Source organism: Thamnophis elegans, chromosome 8 (genome assembly GCF_009769535.1).
Source record: "Thamnophis elegans isolate rThaEle1 chromosome 8, rThaEle1.pri, whole genome shotgun sequence".
NCBI lineage: Eukaryota > Metazoa > Chordata > Lepidosauria > Squamata > Colubridae > Thamnophis > Thamnophis elegans.
The window spans coordinates 12,123,626-12,149,855 of NC_045548.1; the positions used below are offsets into that span (position 1 = coordinate 12,123,626).

General features: G+C 39.8%; 1 protein-coding gene across 6 annotated transcripts in view; it reads left to right on the forward strand.

The window, feature by feature from the left end:
- LOC116512390 (threonylcarbamoyladenosine tRNA methylthiotransferase-like) overlaps positions 1–26,230 on the forward strand; it is a 342,750-nt gene that overhangs the window by 64,416 nt on the left and 252,104 nt on the right. For all 6 annotated transcript variants that reach the window (XR_004255878.1, XR_004255879.1, XM_032222856.1 and 3 more), the window contains one exon: positions 3,497–3,581. Coding sequence is in view for 4 of the 6 variants with exons in the window: in XM_032222856.1 (XP_032078747.1) it covers positions 3,497–3,581 (85 nt within the window). In the remaining 2 variants the exon portion in view is untranslated. The remainder of the gene's footprint in view (positions 1–3,496; positions 3,582–26,230) is intronic.

Genomic DNA, 26,230 nt, shown 5'->3' on the forward strand with positions numbered 1-26,230 from the left:
CCACCCACTCCCTCCCTATGCTATCCTATATTTCCTTCTTTTGGCTCAGCTGATTCACGTGGCACAGCTGATTTCCGTGCCTCTGTCGTTCTTATTGGGGCTGCCTTAGAAGGTAAGCAGCTGAGCTTCAAATTGCTGTATTTTGAACTCTGCGCGCAAGCGTGTTAGACGCGCACACACAATCACCGAACCGGTTGCAGCTCAACCCTACATATTGTCAGTTTTGCCTTCATCAGCTCAAATACATCTAGCTTTTACTTGCTTCTTGCTCTTTCCCAAGTGATGTTTAAGATTGCTATTTATGGGCATTCAGAGTGACATGTAAAACTTTTAAGGAGCAATGATATAAACAGAGACACCAGCAAGAAAACCAAAGTGTAAATATTTTGGTCTTTTCTGTGGCTATCTGTACTGCTTACTCAGAGTTTTACCAAGTTTTCCTGTTTTTTTATTGCATAATTCTGACAATTAGTGCCGTCCAGAACCTCATGTTATGTTTAGATTGTTCAGAAGTTTCCATGACCTTTGAATTTCTTTGGTGTTGCTAGTGTCTTAAAAAACCCTCATGGAACTTGTGGTTTGTGCAGTATTTGTGGTTTTGGAGAGGGGAGCCTAAAGATAAAAGTCACTGCTTTGCGTTGTCTAAACAGTGTTGATTTAGTGATGTTGTTCAGTTGCTTGTAATCCAGTATACCTTGCATAAATGATGTTATTTGTGGTAGCTGCGATATTGAGGGATGAAGCCTTTCTCAGGCGTATTTATGAGCAACTAAACTTTCCCATTCTAATCTTTAAAATGCAAGACATGTGAATTCCACACTGACCAGGGCTTCGCAACCGAGGGTGCAACGCCCAGCCTTCTTTTTGTGGCTTCTGGAGCGGTTCCAGATTGCTGCTGGTTTTTATTTTCTAATAAAATAAAGAGCACTTAAAAGTGTTAAAGTTAATGCATGTTAACATTAAAAATTACAGTTAAAATACAGTGAAAGCAACCTTTTAAAACATGAAGCCTGATCCTACCTTCTTCAAGACCCTGACAGGCTACATTCCCTATCGGGCTATTGGATTATAAATAAATAAATAAATATATCCCAAGCTGAAAAAGTTGGCTGCTGCCAAGATAAAAACATTGTTCTTTATAAAGTACTAGCCGTTAACCCGGCATTGCACTGGCATTTATTTATCCCAATCCTACATTAGACATTCACTAATGTCCGAACCAAACGTAATTTCTAATGTTGGATTACCAGAGAGAGCCCCCTTGTGGAGTACCGTGAAGTCATTACCATGACGTCTCCACTGTGCTGTACAGTAGAAACCATTTTAAGGCAGTACAGTAGAAGCCATTTTTCAGGCACAACAGGCTGTATCTTAACAGAACACACACACCCCGAGGGATTTTAGGGATGTGTTATCCCCACAATATTTTTTACCAGAGAGTAAGTCATTTGTGTACCATGCTGGAGAACACACACACACACACACACACACACACACACACACACACACTGTATAACCACTGTTTTGAAAGCATCAGATTCCTACAGATACATTCTCCACGTGTCACTAAACATTGTTAGCTCTCTGTTATGCAAATTTCTAAATGCGTTTGAATTCTGGAAATATTACAGTTTTGGGTTTAAATTGTTGTTTTTGGTTTTACACAATGCCACAAACAATCTAATTCTATTTGATCTGTTGGATGAGCTGCTTAGAGGTTTAGGATTTGCATTCCTCAAACATATTGAAAGGCCAGATTGTAGAAGGATAGAAAAGATACTGATCTGAATATACAGTATCTTGAATAGGCAGCCTTTTTTTCCCCACTTTAATGTGATGGCTTGATGCTAATATGTATTTTGCTTGGCTTCGTTTCAGTTGTAACAAATCTACCATCAAGTGTTAACAATTCTGAAAAATTTAAAGGGCATGTGGCTGTTTTTCAACATTTGCATTTGTTTATGTGCCATTACACCAACGCCCACATTTTTGTTTGTATACAATGCTTTAAAAACTGTTGTCAACAATGTACTTTATACATGTTTTTCCCCCTGCTTTGAGTGACAGCTAGGGACAGGGCGCATCTTCATTTTGAAAACAACTGCCAAAACTGAGCTAAACATTTTAAATACCTGGTGAATTATAAAGCTGAAACTTGATGTGCTTGGAGCTTCCCTAACTGGGATATGGCTTCTCCTTCTTGATTTTTCCCAGGTAGCCTCATAAAAATGCTTTCATTCGGTGAGAATGAGAAGTGTTTGTAATTTTGGTCCCTGTTCATGTTGGCATGCATCTTTGGACAGTTAATCTCAAGGGGATGCATCCTTACTACCCATGCTTTTGCTATCTCTGCTGCAGAGAGAGCAAAAAAGGCTATGGAAGCATGTGAACAGTCTTAAGTGCTGGTACTATATGTAAGTAAATAACTTACTTAGATAGGAAAGTCTCAGCAGATCTCAGCACCTGGCTGCTCTTGATGAATCTTGGAAACTAAACAGGATTGGGCCTACTGGTAGTTAATGCTTGTACCTTCTGGGAATTCCAAGCTTGGCTAGACTGGGATGTCAAAAAAGGATCCTAGAAGATGATAATGGCAAACCACTTGTGTACCTCTGTCAAGGAACCTGCGGGAGTGCTGCAGTTACCAGGAACTAAGCTAAACTCAGGTTATCTGGATACACAAAACAGGATGACCTACTCTTAATAGAAAAGATCAATCTATGTTGCCTGCACTATATCAATGGTGGACGAAGGGCCACACTTTGGTGGGAAAAAAACCAGTAATCTTTATATGATCCGATCTATGTAAGCCAGGGGTGTCAAACTCAAGGCCCAGGGGCCTGATTTGGCCCGCAGGGTATTTAGATCTGGCCCGCAGGGCCACCCTGGAAACAGTGAAGGACCGGCCCGCAGCGCCTCTTCCAGTGAAAATGGAGCTTGGGAGTGCTGTGTGCGGCATTCCCAAGCTTTGTTTTCGCTGGAAGAGGGTTGCAGGAGGCTATTGCAGCCGAAAACGCAGCTCGTGAAGGCCGTGGGCGGCACTCCCAAGCTTTGTTTTCGTTGGCAGAGGGTTTCAGGAGGCTGTCATGGTCGAAGCAGAGCTTGGGAGCCGGTTGTCGCTGGCACAGCACTTGGGCCGCCACAGGTGGCCACACCCACCCTGGCGACGCCCATCCCAACCCCCCAAGGTCAAACATAACCCTCATGTGGCCCTTAATGAAATCCAGTTTGACACCCCTGATGTAAGTGAAGACCTATTGCAAAAGCACTCTTGCTGATTCAGATCAAAGCTCAAATTATCATATGATTTTCCCCATAGTATGTATATCTATTTTTCTTCATTTTTAACCATCTTTTTTAATATTTCAGTGTTACCACATATTCATAAATACTTATGCAAACTTCACTCCTTCGATAAAGTGTTTGAATCACAATTTCTTCTGTGTGTTGTCGTACAAAATAAAGTTTGAATACATAATGTGTATTTATATTTCAGAAAATGCAGCAGAAGCCGACCTTTGGCTATTGAACAGCTGTACAGTAAAAAGCCCTGCTGAAGACCACTTTCGGAACTCAATTAAGTAAGTTGTTATCTTTTGGTAAGCACTCTTGAATTAGTAGAGATGATTGAAAACTCTTTCCTTGCTTAATGTCTATTCTTGTTCAAAGCAGAAATGTAAAATACAGAAGACAGGTATAATTTGATGTAATTGTACCAAAGTGTGGAAGTTATACAGTAGTTGGTTAATTTAGTTGTTTTCTTTAATAAAATCCTTAAAACTCCCCAGGATGGTACTAAAAAGTCTTGGATATGACCCCAGAAATTCCAAAAATGTTACCAACTTGTAATTTTAATGTAACATTATGGGAACATTATTAAATACATTCCTGAAGAATAATTATATAGGGATGCGGTGGCTTAGTACCTAAAACACTGAGCTTGTCGATTAGAAAGGTTGGCAGTTCAACAGTTCGAATCCCTAGTGCCACGTAACTGAGTGAGCTCCCGTTACTCGTCCCAGCTTCTGCCAACCTAGCCGTTTGAAAGCACATAAAAAATGCAAGTAGAAAAATAGGGAGCACTTTGGTGGGAAGGTAACAGTGCTCAATCATGTCAGCCACATGACCACAGAAACGTCTTCAGATAGCGCTGGCTCCTCGGCTTAGAAACAGAGATCAGCACCACCTCTAGAGCCAGGAACGAGTAGCACGCATGTGCAGGAAAACCTTTACCTTTTATGGGAACATTATTAAATACATTCCCAAAGAATAATTATATTGACTAATTGATTACAGTTACGTAGAATCTGCAAATATTATAATCATTCCAATATTTAAAAATCTACTGCTATCTTCCATTAAATAATGTTTTCTAAAAGCCTTGTGGAAGATAATGTTTTATATTTGTTTCCTGAAAGATAAAGTGCTGGAGACTAATATGATCTCAGGGGACAAACTACTCTTAAAGTGAGAGGGCTGTTATTGCAAATGCCATTTTATAGGTCCCCAACCCCTTACCTCCCCAAGGATGGATATCTGCAGCATTCTGTGCTGGCCAGATTGTGACTTTGTTACCTGAGGAAGGTAGTGAAGGAAGACCGAAGCCATAGAGAGCCTTATTAGTTTACATCCAGCAACTTGGATGGAAACCTACAGCAATCAATAAAGATAAAGGTTTCCCCCTGCCCAATCATGTCCGACTCTAGGGAGCAGTGCTCATCTCTGTTTCTTAGCCAAGGCATCCAGCTTTGTCGGAAGACACTTCCATGGCCATGTGGTCAACATGACTACAGGTGAAACTCGAAAAATTAGAATATTGTGCAAAAGTTCATGTATTTCAGTAATGCAACTTAAAAGGTAAAACTAATATATGAGATAGACTCAGTACATGCAAAGCAAGATAGTTCAAACCGTGATTTGTCATAATTGTGATCATTATGGCTTACAGCTCATGAAAACCCCAAATCCACCATCTCAGAAAATTAGAATATTACATGCAATCAATAAAACAAGGATCGTACATAGAACAATATCGGACCTCTGAAAAGTATAAGCATGCATATGTACTCAGCACTTGGTTTGGGCCCCTTTTGCAGCAATCACTACCTCAATGTGGTGTGGCAGGGAAGCTATCAGCCTGTGGCACTGCTGAGGTGTTATGGAAGACCAGGATGCTTCAATGCTTCTGCATTGTTTGGTCTCATGTCTCTCATCTTTCTCTTGGCAATGCCCCATAGATTCTCTATGGGGTTCAGGTCAGGCAGGTTTGCTCGCCAATCAAGCACAGTAATCCCATGGTCATTAAACCAGGTTTTGGTGCTTTTGGCAGTGTGGGCAGGTGTCAAGTCCTGCTGGAAAATGAAGTCAGCATCCCCATAAAGCTCATCTGCGGAAGGAAGCATGAAGTGCTCCAAAATCTCCTGGTAGATGGCTGCGTTGACCCTGGACTTAATGAAGCATAGTGGATCAACACCAGCAGATGACATGGCTCCCCAAATCAACACAGACTGTGGAAACTTCACACTGGACTTCAAGCATCTTGCAGTGTGTTCCTCTTCATTCTTCCTCCATACTCTGGGTCCTTGGTTTCCAAATGAGATGCAAAAGTTGCTCTCATCAGAAAAGAGGACTTTGGATCACTGAGCAACAGACCAGGTCTGTTTTTCGTTAGCCCAGGTAAGACGCTTCTGACATTGTTTGTTGTTCAGGAGCAGCTTGACAAGAGGAATACGACATTTGAAGCCCATGTCCAGGATCCGTCTGTGTGTGGTGGTTCTTGATGCACTGAGTCCAGCCTCAGCCCACTCCTTGTGAAAGTCCCCAACACGTTTGAATGGCCTTTTCCTGACAATTCTCTCCAGGCTGCGGTCATCCCTGCTGCTTGTGCGCCTTTTTCTTCCACACTTTTCCCTTCCACATAACTTTCTATTAATGTGCTTTGATACAGCACTTTGAGAACATCCAACTTCTTTTGCAATTACCTTTTGAGGCTTTCCCTCCTTATGGAGGATGTCAATGATGGTTTTCTGCACAACTGTCAGGTCAGCAGTCTTTCCCGTGATTGTGATTCCTATTGAACCAGACTCTGAGACCATTTAAAGGCTCAGGAACTCTTTGCAGGTGTTATGGCTCAATTAGCTGATTAGAGTGGGACACTTTGAGCCTAGAATATTGCACCTTTTCACAATATTTTAATTTTCTGAGATTGTGGATTTGGGGTTTTCATGAGCTGTAAGCTATAATCATCACAATTATGACAAATCACGGCTTGAACTATCTTGCTTTGCATATAATGAGTCTATCTCATATATTAGTTTCACCTTTTAAGTTGCATTACTGAAATAAATGAACTTTTGCAGGATATTCTAATTTTCCGAGTTTCACCTGTATATGCCAAGGCACAGAGTACATTATTATCTTCCCACTGAAGTGGTACCTATTTATCTACTTACATTTGCATGCTTTCGAACTGCTAGGTTGGTACGAATCAATCAGTCAATCAATGCAGGTCTCAAATAGGAGGTATAATTCTGCTGAACCAGTTTGAGCGGGTCAGTAGGGAAGCATCTCTGCTCTGTGCCAGATACAACTTCTGTGTTTTCTTGAATGATATTGCCACTTATAGCAAATTACACTAATCTGAGAAATGACAAAAGCAAAAGTTACCATCTTCAATACCTTTGATCTAGGTGCAACTAGTAGATCCACCCAAACTCACCAATGGATCTCCTGCTGTTGCTTCCATGTGCTGCTTCAGCAGGAGCTGCCACTCCCAGACAGTATTGTTATACCTCTTAACACCAGGGCAACCGAATGATGTCACAGAGATCTTGTCACAATACCTGGAGGTGGTTTGGTTCTGGATTGGGAGGACCAAGCTTAAACTCAACCTTGACTCCAGATTGAATAGCTGTCAGTTCCTGATTCTTCTCATATTGTAACTTTTCCACCTTTAATTCTGAATGTGGTTATTCGCCAGACGGAATTAGTGTGTAAGTTGGAAGTTCTCTTTGATTCATAAAGTAGGTAGCAATTATGGCCAGGAAGATCTCTAGTTTGATTGCTTGGCGTGTCAGTTCAGTCACTTTCTGGGCTGGGAGTTTTATTTTATTTTTTTATTTTATTTTATTTATTAGACTTATATACCGCTTCATAGGGCTTTCAGCCCTCTCTAAGCGGTTTACAATTTTTTTAGCAAATTGAGTCAGCAACTTGCCCCCACAGTCCGGGTCCTCATTTCACCCACCTCGGAAGGATGGAAGGCTGAGTCGACCTTGAGCCGGTGAGATTTGAACCGCTGAACTGCAGATCACAGTCAGCTAAAGTGGCCTGCAGTACTGCACCCTAACCACTGCGCCACCTCGGCTCTGTTCCTTCTGAGTTCCTTCTCATAATTACTTATGCCATAAAGGTTAATGGACTTCATAAGTTAGTGGACTCTATAAGGGACTATCTTTGAAGATTCCTCAGAAAATGCAGTTGGACCAGAATGGGGTGGCATGAAAAGTTTGAGGCATGCCTCATTGTACTCAAACTATGTGAGCTGCTCTGGTTGCCAGTAAGCTGCTGTGTATAGTCAAGGTGCTGGTTGTTACCTTTAGAGCCCTTTCATAGGTTACTTGAGAAACCATCTTCCAGTTGTTTTTACCCATCCAGTCTGTTATGGCAAGATAGGCATGTTCTGGGCCCTGTCAGCGAAAGGACATCAGCTGGTGAAGACCAAAAGGCACGCTTTTTCTGTCACAGAACCTGCTCTCTGAAACATTCTGGAGATTAGGATTGCTCCAGCCCCACTGGTTTTTCGGAAGGCCTTGGAGACTTGGCTATGTGGCCGGGTCCTGAATTTATGGAGAGCCCTGTTTCCTGGTTAGGCTGTTATCAGTGGGTTATAATATATTTTACCTCCGGTTTGTATTTAAGTTCTTTTTGTATCATGTTTTGATTAGTTTTAGGATTGTTTGCTGCCCAGGGTGGCCACTGGTTTGAGATGGGTAGCTACACAAATTGAATGAATGAACTTATGTAAAGGGCTGCCTTAATCCCATTGTTTCTGCCCAACTGGTAAAATCAACAGAGTGAACATGCTCCAGATTTCATCTTTAAAGCAGTATTATCTGTTCCTAGGAAATTGCCTTGCCTCTCATGGTGCCCACCCTCTGGAATAATTATGAGGTTTACATAGCCCCAACCAGGGGTAAAATCCAGCAGGTTCTGACAGGTTCTGGAGAACCGGTAGCGGAAAGTTTGAGAACTGGCCAATACCACTTCTGGCTGGCCCCAGGAGTGGGGAGGGAATGGGGATTTTGCAGTATCCTTCCCCTGCCACACCCACCAAGTCACACCCATAGAACCGGTAGTAAAAAACTTTGATTTCACCACAGGATTCTTTACATAAGCCTTGAAGAACTGACCTGCTTTGATTGTGTATTAATATATTCATGTTTATTTTGCTTACATTTTAAGAAAATTAATTGTAGGCATCAGCCTATTTGAATTTAGCCTCTCCTACTTCATTTCAATATATAAAGGTCTTATAGTATCATAAATTCGTCTTTCTCTCTTTTCCTGAACACAAGCTGAACTCATAATCTGTTATTTGTTTCTTAATAGTAACAGGGTGAGTTAAGTTGGGCTAAGTGCTAGCATCTACAGTGAATAAAATATCTAGAGAAAGGGATAAAGTTAGATACAAATAAGTTTAATAAAACCCTTCATTATAAGTCACTGCACTGCACACCAGAGATCCAAGAGATAAAATTGTTTTTACGTGGCAGAGTGTGTGTGTGTGTACAAGGTCACTATGAAAGGCTCCTGAAACCAAGACTAGTTTTCATTGGTATGACCATTAAGGTGATTTTAAACCCAGAAGTTGAATTCCTGGTGAGGCAGAGGACTAGCAACTTGACATTCTCTACTTCCATAATCTATGGCTTTTTAGGAAATAGGATGTCTTTTAGTTCTCTAACTTGACATCCTGATAACTTCTATTTTCATCACTTTTGGGATGGGTTTGTGACCTCAACTGTAATAATAAATGCCATATCTAGTGAAGTAGACACCTAATATTGTATTTAAGTACAATGACATAAAGATTATACTTATACTTATAAACTTTGCCTGGTCTTGAAAAAATAATATAAGTAGGACCTGGTTAGGCTGAAAGATAACTGGCAATTCCCATGGCCAAGGGTGTCGAATTCAAGGCCCAGGGGCCACATCCGGCTTCGGGGTACTTAGAGCTGGCCCGTGGGGCCGCCCTGGAAACAGCAAAGGACTGGCCCGCAGTGCTTATGCCAGCAAAAACGGAACTCATAAGGGCTCAGCTTCATTTTCATTGGCAGAGGATTGCAGGAGGCCATGGCAGCTGAAAACAGAGCTCATGAGCCTCGTTTTCGCTGGCAGAACGCTCGGGCCACCACAGGTCCCCCCAACACATGTGATGTTGAGCTGGCCACGGCCACCCCAGCCACAGCCCCGCCGGGCCCCAGAAGTCAAACACAACCCTGATGCAGTCCTCAATGAAATCGAGTTTGACACCCCTGCTCTAGGCTAAACTAGAAAATTGGGGAGGAAATCCCTAAAGACGGTGGCAAATGATACTTCTCTACTCTTGTGTAAAAGAATTACAGGGATACATCCAGAAAGTCCCCAGGAGTCATCTTTACTTGAAGTTTTTATCTTTTCTTTCCAGGTGAACTAATATAATGATCTGTAACTACCTAATTTTTTTTTTAATCCTGAACTTTGTGCTATACTTTCCTCATAATTGTTATAGTACTATTTTTTTTTTTAATGCAGCTTCCTTTTGCCCTGTGGAACAACATTATGATTCTAGTAGAAAGCTGGTTGTTTTGATTATCCACAGTTAGTAATAAGAATAGATGAAAACCTCATTGCAGTAGCGTGTCTCATATAAACTTAAAAACTTGCTTGTTAAGTAAACAGTCAAATGGACTTTATGGAATCAGATGATTAGTGCAGCGTGCAGATGGGCTTCTATTGAGAGCGAACATGAGCTGTATTTTAATTCTACTCAAGCAGCTGGTGTACTCTGAAGAATAAAGCAGAGGGTGGGACTAAAAGATGAACAGCCTGTGATTCCGTCTCTCCTTTATGTTGTGTGCCTACTTTAAATTGAAGCACTGGCAGCCTGGCAGAAAGTCAGTGCTTTCCTGGCCAAGAAAAACCGAGTTTCCTAAACACCCACCGTTAATACGTTGTTAGGCAACAATAATGGATTGGGGCTAGCCAATTATCTTGGTAACACAATTACTTACTTGGTTCCAAGTGTTATAAGTGGTAATTTTGGACAATGCTGTAGGCACACGCATTGAAGCAGAACGGTGGAAATAACATGTTCTCAGTTATCGGAGCGCCTCTTTGTGTCCAAAATATAACCAAATCTTATTTTAATTAAAACCGAAATATTGTTCACCACGGAATTATCTAATGGCCTTTTTGTTGTGGTTATAGAGGAGATATTTTGTCTGCGCTGAAACATCTGTAGGGGTTTCCAGTATATTTCAAAACACAGCAACAAAAGTGTTGCTTTTGTCCTCTAAAGCTTCCAGTGACTTGAGTATGCTTTGTCTCTCTTCATCAAACTGATTATTCAGTCAGATTCAAGTCATGATTGAGCCCCTCCTTTCAAACCTCTAATGCTGAAGATTAATTCAGTGATGAATCACACGTTGCATTTTCTCTGAAAAGTCTTTGTAAAACAGATCCATTTCATATTCTACTTCGGTTGTTTATGCCAAACCATTTTTTTCCCAGAGTGTAGGTAGTCCTGAACTGGCAACAATTCATTTAGTGACTGTTCAAAGTTACAACAGCATTGAAAAAAATTGACTTACGAACATTTTTCACACAACCTTTGTAGCATCTCAATGGTTGTGTGATAAAAATTCAGACGCTTAGCAACTGAGTCACTTTTATGACCGTTGCCGTGTCCTGGGGTCATGTGATCACCTTTTGTGACCTTCTGATAAGCAAAGTCAAGGGGGGGAAACCAGATTCTCTTAAGAACCCTGTTCCTAACTTCACAACTGCAGTGATTCATTTAACAACTATGGCAAGAAAGGCTGTAAAATGGGGTAAAACTCACTTAACAAATGTCTCGCTTAGCAATAAAAAATTTAGGCTCAATTGTGGTCCTAAATCGAGGACTATCTGTATAATCCACTGTCAGTCAAAGTAGTTTTGATACCATTTCTTGATACTATTTCTTCTTCTTGTTACTATTTTCTGTTTTAGTTTGCACTATTTACCTTAAGTGTGTATGTTAGAATGGTTGGATGATAATATTTTAAATAAAACTTTAAAATCATGACAGTGGGTGGGTTTTTTTTGGAAATTTCATCAAAACATAATCTTGATAATTATTATATAACAATTTGAAGTACTAGTTAGTATTACCTTCTTGGTAATTTTGAGAGCCACATTTTTTCTAAACAGAGTTACCTTATGACTCTAAATGTTTAAAGTCTTGAGGTCTTCATTGTCCATGATTGGGAAAAGCACATATTTCTGGTCATGTGTGTTTATACCTGATTATCCCTGAGTCAAGAGTTTTCTAGTGCCTCAGAGAACATAAATGCAGTCTAAATTCTAAATATCACAGAGAGAAGAACTGGCTTCTAGTTTGGGAATCAATGTTGGCAGAGATAATTTGTCTTTCATACTCCAATGATGAAATAGTTGCTGGAAGAGGTTATTTATCACCTTTCAAGCAATAGAGCTAGTCCCTTTTGTCTTGTAGGTTACTGGTGATTTTTCACAATTTCCCACATTTCTATCCTGAGCAAAATTCATTTTTAACCACAAGCATTTAAACAAATCTGTACAAACTGAGCCTTTCATATGAATATTTTGTCATCCATAACCATAGAGGGTAGTCTAAGCAATTATATAGCGTCATTAGATATAACAGAGGCATAATTACATGTAATGATCTGGTCACCCCACAGAAAGCTTCTTCAGCTTTCTTTCAACACACACATTATCTTCCCTTGTTTGATGGCTCCTTCCTCTCTCTTTGATGAACATTAGTCATTATCAGATCATAGTCAGATCAATTCTGGCAACAGAATATTCATGTCTACCTAGACAATATTCCAACTGGAATTCTATCTCTAAAGGAGGTTCGATTGAATTTATAGATAACACATTCTCACAAATTGATCTACTCAATTTGAAAGAGTTGGATGACGGCAGATTATTTATCCTCCACCACCTAGTATGTCTTGATACTGTTTTTTCTTTTAACTGGAAGTTGTCCACCTGAAATTGAAAGGACAATGCAGTCAGAGAAAGAATATTCTGTATTCTAGATGAGTAGTCTTGTGGACTGGCATCCTAATTTGGATTCAATTCTAATTTGTTTTGGGTGGGCCTTCTCCAGGTGCCGTCAACCAGACAATGTCGTTTGGCGGCTCCTCGGAGGAGAGCCTTCTCTGTAGCTGCTCCGGCCCTATGGAACGATCTACCCCCAGAGATCCAGACCCTCCCCACTCTCGTGGCCTTCAAAAAGTCTGTTAAGACCTGGCTTTTCCGGCAGGCCTGGGGCTGTTGACCTTTTGAATGAGGTCCAGCCCACTACGGTTGAGTGTGTTGTGTTTTTAACCTGCTTGTTTTTCTTTACTTTTTAAAAACTTTTTAGTACTTTTTAAATTGTTCTTTTATGTAAGCCGCCCAGAGTCCTTCGGGATTGGGCGGCATATAAGTTTATTAAACTTGAACTTGAACTTGAAATATTTAGATTCTCTTTTTGCAGATGATTGCAAGGCATAAGAGGGTGAATCTTCCCACTTCAGTTACACAATCTAAACTGTCCAAGATGGATGGATGGTCCAGTAACTAATAGTTATTCAAATTGGTATGCAAAATATCATGCTTCTGATAATTTTTTTCTGTGTCAAAATCTACACTTTTAAAGAGTGTGCTGATTGCCTCAGAATAAAACTAAACTGAACTGAATTTTATTCATATTTATCTTTCATTAAAATTAAATATAAGTAATATTATTACTTTTGCATCATATATTAATAATTTTTCTTCTATCACATTAAAATTAAAGTTTAGTGACCTGTCAGGGAGTTCCTTGTGGGCTCTGCCCAAGTCTTGAGAAGCCACATCCGACCCTGAGAATCTAACTTTGTGCACTCTAAATATTTGGACCATTTCTAACAATACATTTTCCTTAGGACCAGTGGTTAAAAAAAAGTACTAAATCGCAAAGGAATATTTTAAAAATAGTTTATCCTGGAAAAAACAATAAGATCGAAGTCTAAATAAGGGGTATTCAACTTGATTTCATTGCAGGCCGCATCAGGGTTGTGTTTGACCCCGGGTGCCTAGGGTGGGTGTTGTGGCCCGGCAGGTGCCGTTGGACCTGCTGCCAGATTCCGACAGTGAGGGGTCGTATGAGTCGGCCTTGAAGGAGGTGGAGGACCCTGGACAGGGTGTCGACTCTGAGCAGGGCAAGGAGAGACTGGTTGGCCACGAGGTAGCAGCAGAGCATTGGATCAGAGGGAATGTTCAGGAAAACATTTGGGACTTGTTTCAGGATGCATGCAGGCACAGGGCTACTCGGCGTAAAGAACAATGGAGTAACTACAGGAGGTGATTACGAGCAGCTGATGCTGATTAAGATCCTCTCTTGAGTATAAAAGAGACGGTTTGTGCCACGCCCTGGTTGTAGGAGTCAACGTTCTCGTTCACGTTCATGATTCAGAGAAACCAACTTGGATAAGTGGTTTGCTGTGAGAAGCTTGTTTAACTTTTGCCAGAGTGATTATCTATTTGTTTATCTTGGCTTGCAGCCAACGAGAGCTTGGACTGATTAAAACATTCTTTGTATGTCTGTTTGGCTTTCGTTCCTGGACGGAGAAGAAGGGGGTCAGAACAGGTGGGCATGTCCAGTTCGACATCACTCGTGTCGGCAGCGCATGTGGTGGCTTGAGCGCCCTGCCAGCGAAAACCTAGCTTCATTTTCTCTGCAGAGGCACTGCAGGCTGGTCCTTTGCTGTTTCCAGGGTGGCCCCACAGGCCAGGTCTAAGCATACCGTGAGCCAGATTTGGCCCGTGGGCCTTGAGTTTGACACCTCTGGTCTAAATGCTTACTAAATGCATTTAAAGATACCTGAAGTGTTTGTGACTTCCCACTTCCCACTTAGAGTGAATTTGCAACTAAATCAGGTGTAAGTTGTTTCCAAATTCTAATAAATCTTCCTTATGAGATTGGAAATAATAAGAACAGTTGGATAGATAAACATTTAGAAACTAAAATAGTAGCAAAAAATGGCCAAAGGTGATAAACCTTTTTTTTTTAATTGACCAAGGCTGGCCAGGTGTTACCACTAGATCATAAAAACATTGTTAGCTAAACTGTGAGTCATTTGCAAACATTTTTACAGAGATTTCTTACTCATGTGAGTATCTTTTACAAGTCTGGTAAATTGTGATTTTGCTCAGCAAATTCTTACAGTATGTATCTTTTCACCAGATGAAATTTATTCTTAAATTAAAACCTTTATTTGCCTTCTATGAATTTTGAATTTCTATCATGAATGTGAAATCTGGTAAAAGAATTAAAATGATCTAATTTGCCCAGTTCACGGCAATGTTCATGATTGGTATACATTTCACTTGTGTTGATATCATTAGAAATATTTATATTGATATAATTGGATACTTGTCTGATTAAGTTTTGAAAACGACTGTCTTCTTCTGATTTCTTGTTTGCATGTAAGGTATTTTACTATTAATTGAAACTCATCAAACAAGAGTCACTGGGAGTTGGGAGGCACATACATTTTAATAATTACCTATATACATATACATTATCTACTAAAACTCTTATTTATGTGACCTTGAACTGGGTGAAATGGTGTATCAAAGGCCACCCATTTTTGAACCAAGCTATCTCAAATGGGCTAACTTAGGGAAAGCTTTCAAAATGCAGGTCCTACAGTTCCCATGGAAATTTGCCAAATTTGTGGTCGCTTCAGTGCTGCTAAGCTACCACCCAGAGGCTTAAGAGCCGAGGTGGCGCAGTGGTTAGGGTGCAGTACTGTAGGCCACTTCAGCTGACTGTTATCTGCAGTTCAGCGGTTCTAATCTCACTGGCTCAAGGTCGACTCAGCCTTCCATCTTTCCGAGGTGGGTGAAATGAGGACCCAGACTCTGTAAACCGCTTAGAGAGGGCTGAAAGCCCTATGAAGCGGTATATAAGTCTAACTGCTATTCCTATTGCTAGACCAGTTCCTGCTCTAGCCCTAGAGCAGGCTGGGTAGACTGGTCTTGCCATTTGCTGCTAAAGAGTAGTCAGCTGCAGTCAAGGGAGTTAGAAGGTGCTCCTGCTCCCACTTTCGACACCATCTCAGTCTAAACCTCTGTTTACATTCTGATTGGTTCTGATTAAATTTGTCGCCAAGTGTTAAATTTAATTTGGTTGACTTCGGAAATCTCTGCTAAATTTTCCTCCTAATAATCAGGAAAGTAAAACCTTTTTAGAAGGAAGGTTAAGGTTTCAACCTAAGAATACCAGCAATTATTTTCAGGTGAGGTACCAAGGTACAGACAGTTTATTTTAGCAAAACCTTTAACATTATTTCATGGTCTTAAAGTGGATAGAAGCCTGACACTCTTGTGCAGGCTGAGTTACCTACATCTCCTTATGGGGTGGTAGCAGTTACTGGCTTCTTATCAATGTGAGAACCAATTTTCGCAAGGAACAGATATGTTATCTTTAGGTTTGCCCATGATAAGAGCTGTGAGCTTTTAATATAGCAGTAACATTACTCTTAGAAAATATAGTCCAGGTACTTGGCCTTTCATTATTTTTTTGGGTTTAATAATGTCCCTATCTGTTTTTGGTGCATGTTCTCTCGTACATTCTGTACAGTTTTGACTTTTGCTGAGGTACTTCTCCTGAATTCAGTACATTAGAGGTGTCAAGCTAGTGGCCTGCGGGCCGAATGCCTCACGTGCAGGTCACGCCTATCCCAGCTCCGCAAAGTCAAAAAAATATTGTGATACATCATGTGACCCAATCGAGTTTGACCGTGACCCGTCAAAACCGCGCTCAACTAAACCGCGCCCGATTAAACCACGTTGCTGACGTCACCAACAGGGCGACAAGAGCCAGCACGGAGAAAGAAGGGCTCTTTAAATAGCGCTTTGAAAGCAAGCCGATTCAACTTAAGGTAAGGGTTAGGTTTAGGATTAGCTTTAGGGTTAGGTTTAGAGTTAGGTTAAGGGTTAGGGTTAGATTTAGGGTTAGGTTAAGGGTTAGGTTTAGGGTTAGGTTAAGGGTTAGGATTAGGTTTAGGGTTAGGTTAAGGGTTAGGTTTAGGGTTAGGTTTAGGATTAGGTTTAGGATTAGGTTTAGGGGGGTTAGGTTTAGGTTTAGGGGTTAATTTTAGGTTTAGGGTTTACAGCGTGCTTCTGTCTCCGAGCTGTTGTCGCCCTGTTGATGACGTCAGCTACGCGGTTTAGTCGGACGCGGTTTAGTCGAGCGCGGTTTTGTGGTGGAACCGAGTTTGACACCTGTGCAGTACATAATGAGAGACTCATGAAATTATTGACAGCAAGACTGGAGATTTCTCACTCAGTTTCTAAAAAAAACAACAATGGACAGTTTACAGAGACTGCTACATATCCTTTTCTTAGTGGTGTTGGTATCCAAGATTGCTATTCTTTGTCCTCTGAACAGTACTGTATCACTAATGTGGAAAAAAAAAGATCCTTTTAAATGTAACTATTTGGCAGAAAGTCTTATCTCATCAAGAGAGCTTTTTCCTCCCCCTTAATTGCAGACACAAAAATAAAACACTAATAACATAAAACATAATCCATTATTTCTATATTGGAGGGGCTGGTTTCTTGATATACTGTGGAAACATTACCCACTGCCTCTTAAAATGTAATTTCATAAAAGAAATCCGTTTTCCAAACTTCGTAAAGCATACAGAGACACTGGTCTGTTTGAACTGATGTCACCCTAGCTCCCAGGCACAACATCGGCTGATGGATATGACTGCATAAAGTGAAACTGGTTAGCTTTGTTTTTTATTAGTTCATACGGTAAATCTGACTGATGGAGCCATACTTTGTTTTCCAATTAGATATTAGACTGAGTTCAAATCCCGGACTGCTTTTCCAAGCATCAGTTCTGTTCCAGGCCAGATTTAAAAATGGGAGCATTTTCTTTCACAATACAACTGATACATGCCTGCCTCATACTGTATTGTGCTGAAGCAAGCCTGCCATTTCTGTTTCTTCATCACTTAGTTTTTTGCCAGCCCTTCTGGCCCCCAACGTTTTAAATATTTTCAGAACAAATCATTTTCAAACTAGAAAGTGGCTCCCCCCCCCCAACAAAACAAAACAAGGTGGGGCATTTCCAGAGGTGGGTTCCTACCAGTTCGCACCTATTCGGTAGAACCGGTTTGTCAAATCTACCGAACCGGTTAGAAGAGGTTTTACCAGTGGACCCGGAAAGCAGGCCACACCTACAGAAGAGGTTCCAAATTTTTTTGAAACCCATCACTGGGCGTTTCCCCCTGATTTAAAGAAAGAGCAAGCGAAGCAAGCCAGAAATCACTCATCCTGACCTCAACAAGAGACATGTGAATTCCCGTGAACCCGACAATCGATTTGTATCAATTTGGCTCTATAGGAAAATAGTAGAGATGCAATTCTGTTTCCCTGGCCTAAGTTCTACCTGTATTTTCCACTGGAGGATAAAGCATCCGCCAGAGGTTCTGAACGCATATATTATATGTGTGTAATTCTATAGATGACATAAAATCGCCTGCTTTAACTTTGTCTTATGAAGTTGGAATGTTATAAATAACCGTAGTTAAAATTGGAGAGCCAGTTGGGTATAGTGGTTAAGGTTAGAAAGTGGGAGGCCGTGAGTTATAGTTTTGTTTGGCTCAAGGTCATCCAAAGCGAGCTGGGTGACTTTGGGCCAGGCAGAGCTAAACACATCTGAAAAATCTTGCCAAAAAAAACTGCATGGACTTGTTCAGGCACTCTTCAAGAATCGAATATGATTGAATGGAAGAAAATAAAGTTGGAATATTAAAAAATAACAATAGTTAAAATCGCAAATTTTAAAGTTTAGAAAGACATGCTAGCTAAAATTCATTAGTGTTAGGCTGAGCTTCAGGACAGAAAACAATTAAGTACTTCTAGGGCTGTAGAAGGAGCCTGTAATTCCTCAAAGCAGCACCTTTTTGTTGTGAGACTAAAGCATTGTGTAGCCCTAAAATTGACTCCTTGTGCTTTGGCCAGGGGAAGGCGCTCATTTGAATATTGCTGTTCTAACTTGAAAACCATGGTTTAGTTTTATGTGTAGGATTAGCCATAAATCCTAGTAGTTTTCATAATTTTGTAGAAACCCCCCTCCTCCCATTGTGTACATGCTATGTGGAAAAAGGATAAAAACTATTACAAATCTTAATGATTTACCCTCAAACACACATTTTTTAAAGCTTCACTGGGGGAAGAGTTTAATATGACCTCTGGTCAAAGATACTTAAAAGTTTCGTTGGTGAACAGACATTAATTATTTTTTGTTAATTTGAGAGATAGAAGCAAATTGACTGTATAAAAATATTCTAAACAATATTGTGGGGGTGTAACAAAAGGAAAATTGAAATGAATACTGAAATCTACAATCACAGATCTTTAGAAAGTAACTAATACAAGAAATCTCCTGAGAAGATTCTTACTATCATTGTATTTCTCTCTGATATCTGCATACATTTTCACTTTTTCGGGATTAGTATTAAAAATAGGAAATAAATTGAACAATAACCACTAAGTAGGCAATTTTCATTTTCCCTTACACAGAATCTCTGTAATGTGTTTATAAACTTGTATCATGACCAGATTCACACATGATACAATGAACTTTTTTTTTTAAAAAAAATGTGGTATTCAACAATGTATGCTTTTTGTTCCGGATTATTTATTTATCTTTTGCTAAAATTATAAGTATTCCTCCTTCTACTGAAACCAAAAATAGATGTCTAGCTTAACTGGATGTCTTGAACAGAATATTTCTTCAATATATGTATGGAAATATTTATTTATTTTTATTTCTGCATTTCCAACTGAATAATGACTTACGGTACTTGCTTTAATGTCAGTGGTTATATTTAAAGACATGACTAACTGGTTAATCTTTACCTCTTTACCTCTCATTCACATATCAGTGGGAAAGGTTTATTCATTAAATATTTAAAAACGGCAGATTTATTGGATAGGAAATCACATGACAAACACGATCACTGTCTATCTACCTCTGATTTGGTAGATAAAACTCACTTTCATATAACAATTTTCTTTAAAATTACTTCAAACAATTTAAAACATAGATTACCTCCAATAGCATTGTATCTAAACCTTCTGGAATGTTTTTTACCCCCAGCTGTTAATCTTTTGCAGCCTTGACAGATAAACCCTTAACATTACATTAGTTTGGTCTGTCAGTTTCACAATATATTTCTGACATGACCCACATCATTGAAATAAATCAATCTCAGTCTCTCTCTCTCTCTCTCTCCCCCCCCTCTCTCTCTCTCAAAAGCAATGCGTTCAGTTTCATATATGAGCATTGTGAAATCTGTATCTTGAAGAGCAGCAAGTAGAAAATGTTCTTAGGAACAAGGAACTCTGATGTCTTTCATCCCGATGTTGCCTATTTCAGAGTGTCTCTGTTGCAGGCTGGTGCCTGGAATCAAATGTTACCTTGAGGGCCTGTCTTTCAGCTATCCTCCCCTACCTAATCTTATGAATGAAACCTGAACCATCTGCTTGACAGATGGTGCAGGCAGGTAGGTAACCAAAGGAATTGTGTGTGTGTGTGTTTTATTTGCAGATAAAGTTGTGCTTACCATATGTACTTTGTTTACCAAGAGTTACTAGACAGTTTAAAGAAAGACTCTTGGGCCATCTGGATTAGAAAGTCATAACTGGAAGCAAGGCAGTTGAAATCTGTACAGAGTGCCTTTCCTCAAACTGCTGTTCACTAGATCATTTATGACTAATTAATAGGGCTGACTAATTTGGATTGCTGAATAATGGGTTGGGACTTTTTCAGTTTTCACAAAGGGACAATGGAAACATTTACCTTCACCCTTTTTTCCTTCCTCCTTGTTTAAGTTTCAAACCCAAGAAGTGGCTTTTTAAAACTGACGCTGCAATTACTGAATGTATAGGACAGTACGGTTTGGGGCGGGGAGGGGGGGAGTATTATATTACAGATTTTAAATCTGATTTAGGATTTTTCTTGGTGTTACAGAGGACAATAGGGGTTAGATTCATATGCCCGGGGGCCCCCTTCTTCTCCTTGCTTTTACCTTTGCTCAGGTAAGCTATATATTTGTAGAGGCCTGACAGATGTTAAAGTAAAAGAAGGGGGAAACCCTATCAATAGCAATTTAAATATACCTTTAAATGTAAGCCTTAAGGGCTAACTTTAGTAAAAGGGGGGGGGGAAACAAAGAATAAAAGAGGTGTGAAAAAACAATAATGAGAGCCCTAGCCAAAAAAACACAACAGTTGTTAAGCAGCTGACAGATTTACCTGTGACAGGCATCTTTAGCTGGGTGATAATGTTGGGATGTTGTGGGGGTATTGTGTGTGAAGGCTTGCTCTGTGTTTTAAAAACCATCTGCAGGAAAAGCTGATAAATTGTATTTATTAAATCAAAAGTATATAGCCACCCATCCCACCAAAGGTGACTCTGAGCAGCCATGACAATAACAGAGATGTATGTATGTATGTATGTATGTATGTATGTATGTATGTATGTATGTATGTATTTTAGAGTCACAACCCCTGGTATGCCCAAATATGGGAGGAAGTTTACTGTTTCCATTCTCTGTCTATCGACTCGTCACAAGATATTTATCAGCACAAATACAACATATCTATCTATCTATCTATCTATCTATCTATCTATCTATCTATCTATCTATCTATCTCTATCTATCTATCTATCTATCTATCTATCTAATGTTGTATTTGTGCTGATAATAAATAAAGGGAGACTAGTATAGATCTTTTTCAAGCTATTTAGCTCTCATCAGCTAGCCATACCTTACTGGGATTCGAACCTGTGCTGTATTGCATCTTAGGCAGATGTGTTAACCACTAAGCCACAGAGGTCGACTCCTTATCAGCTGAGCCAGGATGATAGGTATCTATTATTTATTTATCAGCACAAATACAACACAAATGTAACAAAAGTAACAGTAAAAATATTGGGTTTCTGCCGGAATAGCCAGGTTTGGTAGCCTTCGGAAGGCCGTGAGAGTGGGAAGGATCCGGATCTCTGGGGGTAGATCGTTGATGGCTATGGTCATGATTTAGTTTTGGAGTGAAACACAGGCTTAGATAATGACGACTGCACCAAAGATGTATTTAATAAAGAAGTTCTGGCCATCTGTGGGAGAAGAATGTTTTCAATGAGCCACCTGGTGTTTCAGAATGGATTTCTTCCAGATAAGCCAGAGTTTACTTAACAAACAATAATATTAAGGGAGCAAAAGGTAGAAAACAGAGGCCAAAACTTTCCCTCCTGTTGCAAAGAAATAAGTTTGGATCCTAACGTTCAGGCTATCCCTGCTCTCCTTTTGTGATTCATCTGTCATTGAAGCAATTTTCTTATTGCTTCCCAAATGGAAGGTGATGAGTAATGTTGAACAAAAGAATCTCACGATGATTAGTATGATGTTTGGTGCAGTCTATGATTTAATTTGGAGCAGTAGATAAGCCACCTGTCGTACTTTTTGTCTGAACAGTAATCTGGCAAGAAAGACAGTGCTGTTTTGGTTACCTTTTTTTATTTGTGATATCTTTGCAACCATCTGACCCAGCTGTGAACAGAGAGATCAAGTGCTCAGCTACTGGGTGTTTATACAAATCAAACCAAGGTGTTTCTTTTTGGTTTGCACTATCGTAAAATGCTTTTAAGCATATTGCTACAACACTATACCTTTTATCAAAAACCAGCTTGCGTTGTTATCCAAAATCTCTGAAATAAAAAGAGAGGAGAGGATTCTGTTACTGTGGCAGATTGTGATTACAGATATGGCTTTTGGAGCTCCTTGTTCCATTTTAAATAAATGCACGGTTTATCACTAAGCTAACATTATAAGGGTAGGGTTTTAAAAAAACATTTGGTTCCATAACAATTTATATGTCAATAGCAAGGTACCTTAAATTATCAGAATTGAGAATGTGTTAGTGGTAAACACATTAAGGTAGTAATGTAACAGAATCATCAACATAAAGTTTCGACATAAAGAGATGCTAAAGAAAAAAAAAATGCTGATGTTGAAGTGGATTTCAAAATGACCAATCTGGGCTAACTGACCATAACATTCATCAGCAGCAACTCCTATCCAGTTTTTGTTGGGGAATATTACATGCAATTCATATACTGTTGTGAAGTCTTATTGCTATTGCTATTTCTGTTGTGATTATATGCCCCTGATTGCACAACATTAGTTTAATGCTGAAGGGATCATCTCTGGCATCCAGACAATCAATGTCACATAATTTAAGAAAAGTACGATTGGAAAAGATCCCATATGGCTTTTTGTGTATGTGTGTGCATTTAGGATCTGGAATATGGGTAGTTTTGTGGCTAAGTGCCGAGCTGGAAGTGTCCATAGAGGTTCTCAGTCATTTATTTATTTATTTGTCTTGTATGCTGCCCACTCCCGGAGGACTCCGGGCGGCTCACAAAAGACAAGGGAAAGGGGGGAACGAGACAAAGACAACATATTAAAAACAGAAGCAACATTCACAATTTCCGTGGAGGTACATGCTTCTCAGCCCCCCCCCCCCCCCCCCCCCCCCCCCCCAGCCTGCTGGAACAGCCAGGACTTGGTGGCTTTGCGGAAGGCCGGGAGGGTAGTAAGGGTCCGGATCTCAACAGGGAGCTCGTTCCAGAGCTCATCCAGGTCATGGTTGCCCCAAAGGTGTTTTTTTCAAGAGGCAACTGGACTTACTTGTTTTTCTTTGAAGACTTTTTCCTTCTCATCCAAGAAACTTCTTCAGCTATGACTTCAGCTCCAGCCAGCATAGCTGGCTGGAGAATTCTGGTAGTTCAAGTCAATAAGTCTTACATTTGCCAAGTTTGGGGACCTTTAGGTGAAGACAGTTGTGGTGGTTATTTTTTGCTTTGCAATTGCTGGAGGGGGAAGTGCAGTCATCTGAATGAAGAATGTGGCTTTTTAAATTATTGTCGGAATAACGATTTTAGAAATAAATACTTGGTTGAACACATTTCAGTAGTGATATACTCAATTATAAAATGCTTCAGATTATGTCCCATTATTCTTTTATTTATATGCTCAAAATGCAAATCTGTTTCTTCTTATTTTAGTTTAATTTTTCTTTCCTTACATAGTTCATACTAATGCTTCACATGTTAATATATTCCTTCCCAGTTTTCTAAATTAAAAAAACCCAGTGCACTCAAAATCCTGAATTCAGTATGCTTCTGTTTCGGAGAGTTTAATTATCATTTAGATCAATGTTACCGATTAGATTATGCTTAGGTGAATGCCCTTGGAATATTTTTATTGAAGAATGATATAAAAACAGCAGGAAAATGTACAAATAGTTCTTATTTCCACTGGAGATTTCATTTTAACTTTATCAGTCCTTGGACTATTTGCAGTGAGGCAATATTTTTCCTTCCTATTGCAAGCATTACGATATTCAGTTACACTTTCGCAATTACAGATTCCATATTAGTTTTAGTATAAATGTTTTCATTCCTTACAAAAGAGTTATATTTTTCTAGATGCAGAATATCTTAGGTACGTCTCGTGCTTGACTGGAACATAACCTATTGAAAACAAGTGTGGATTTAGTAATGGTTTCAGCTCTGCCAAAAGGACATGGCTGAGCTAAAAAATTAAAAGATATTCAACAGGATTAATGTTTTGGATGTTATTGTAACAGTGCCTTCTGAAACAAGACCATATACGAGGATCTCCATCTCAAGAGATTCTCTAATTAAAGGACTTAGTGATGGTTGAGGGATATTGCTTTCTTGAAAGCCTGGAATATTGAGAGTTGTTTAAGAGTATACTGGGAATTACAGGCAGTCCTTGACTTACAACCATCCATTTAGTGACCATTGGCACTGAAAATGTGACTTTTGACCATTTTCCACACTTACGACTGTTGTGGCGTTTTCATGATTATGTGTTCAAAATGCAGATGCTTGACAGCTGATTCATATTTAATGACGTCCGCAGTGTCTCCGGGTGGCATAATCACCTTTTATATGAAGTTCTGAAAAGTAAAAGTCAACGGAGAAGCCCGTTTCACTTAACAACCTTGTAACTAACTGAATCACTGCTGTGATTCACTGAACAGTTGTGGCAAGAAAGGTTATAAAATGGAGCAAAACTCACCTAACAAACGTCTGCTTGGCCATATAAATTCTGGACTCGGTGGGGCCGTAAGTTGAGAACTACCTGTCATACAAATGGAAAATAGGGGGAGGTCACCTCAACTGTCATAGCTCTTTTTGACCAAGGCCTGGATAGCTATCAGAAACGACCTCAGTGATGGAGACCAAAGACCATACAGGCCATACGCTTTAAGGGGAAAACAAACCTTTCAAAGTAACAGCCCTAATGCTTAGTGATCATACATTGCTCCTCACTTTCCAGATCTGATTTAAAAAAACGAAACGTAAGGCTATGGGCAGAGGTGGGTTGTAAATCCTGGCACTACTCGTCGCTTGTGCTCATGCGCACATGCGACACTTCTGCCTATGCGCAGAAGTATCCGGGTGGGTGGGCAGAGCCTCCCACCACCACCACTACTGGTTCACCCGAGATGGGCCGAACCGGGAGCAACCCACCTCTGGCTATGGGTCATTGTCTTACAAAACAATAGGGTCACCTGGAAGATCAGCTGGAGGAATATATGGGGAATCAGAGCCCAGAGAAATGCTACTGCTTCAGAATGGCTTGTCCTTTACCCTGTCATTGCTCACTGAAAATACTTTGAGACTCAACAATATTTCATTTTGAGGAAGGAGAACATTAAGGCCTTTAGGAGAGGTGAGATGTCACCAACAGGCTACAGGTTTGTACAGGTAGTCATCAACTTATAACCATGTATTTCTGTTCAAAGTTAAGACACCACTACAAAGAGTGACCCACAACCTGGTCCTTGTATTCATGACCCTCACAGCCTCCCCGCAAATTATCAAAGTTGATGTGCTTGGCAACCGGTGTGTATTTACAATGTTTGTAGCATCCTGGGGTTTGTGTGATTGCCATTTGCAACCATCCCAAGTAGCTTCTGGCAAGCGAAGTCAGTGGAGGAAGTAGGATTTGCTTATCAACCATGGGATTTGCTTAATAGTCATAAAATCAGCTGCACTCACTTAATAACTGCATTGCTTAGTGATAGAAGTTCTTCTTCTAATATGGTAGTAGGTTGAGGGCTATCTGTCCTGTCCTGGAGTGTTTCTCACTTTTAAGGGTTGTGAGTCTTTTAAAACTAAGACTCTGGAAACAGTACTACAAAAAAGAGGAAAAAAAACCTCCCTTTAAACTTTATTATTCTCCCAACAACCTTTCTGTCAGACTAAAGAGTACAAACATTTCTGACAATTTAGACCCAAATTCCATATGGCAAAGGTAGAAGGATTGACAAAAACTCTGGCCTTGTCTAGTGCTGGCAGAGGAATTCTGGGAGTTGAAGTCCATGCATCTTAAATTTGCCAAGTTTGAAAAACATTTCTGTTTTTAAACGGTTTTTAGCTTTGCAGTCAGTGCTATAGGACAGTTTGCCTAAAATGTCAGATTGGTCGAGTTTAGGTGTTCTAGCAGAACTGAGAACTTTTCTTTCTTAAAAGTTTTCTCCTGTTGTGCTGCAGTGTAATTTTCCCATTTTAATTTTTGCCCAGCATCACAACTTTCATAACTTTGCTAACCAAAAAAAATGTATATTTTTGAAGTTAGCAAACAGCAAGTGTTTTTCTTCAAGGCTCTGTGGTTCCCTTTTACTAAGAATACTCATGCATTTCCAGACATTATATTCTTTCTAGATCCTGAGAAAGAGGTTTAAGGGAAGTCACATTAATGTTGCTTGGCCCATGAGTCATAAAAACTAAAACTATATTTTGATAACTACTCATTTTTTTATTTCTTCCTTGAATTACCTGAGAATT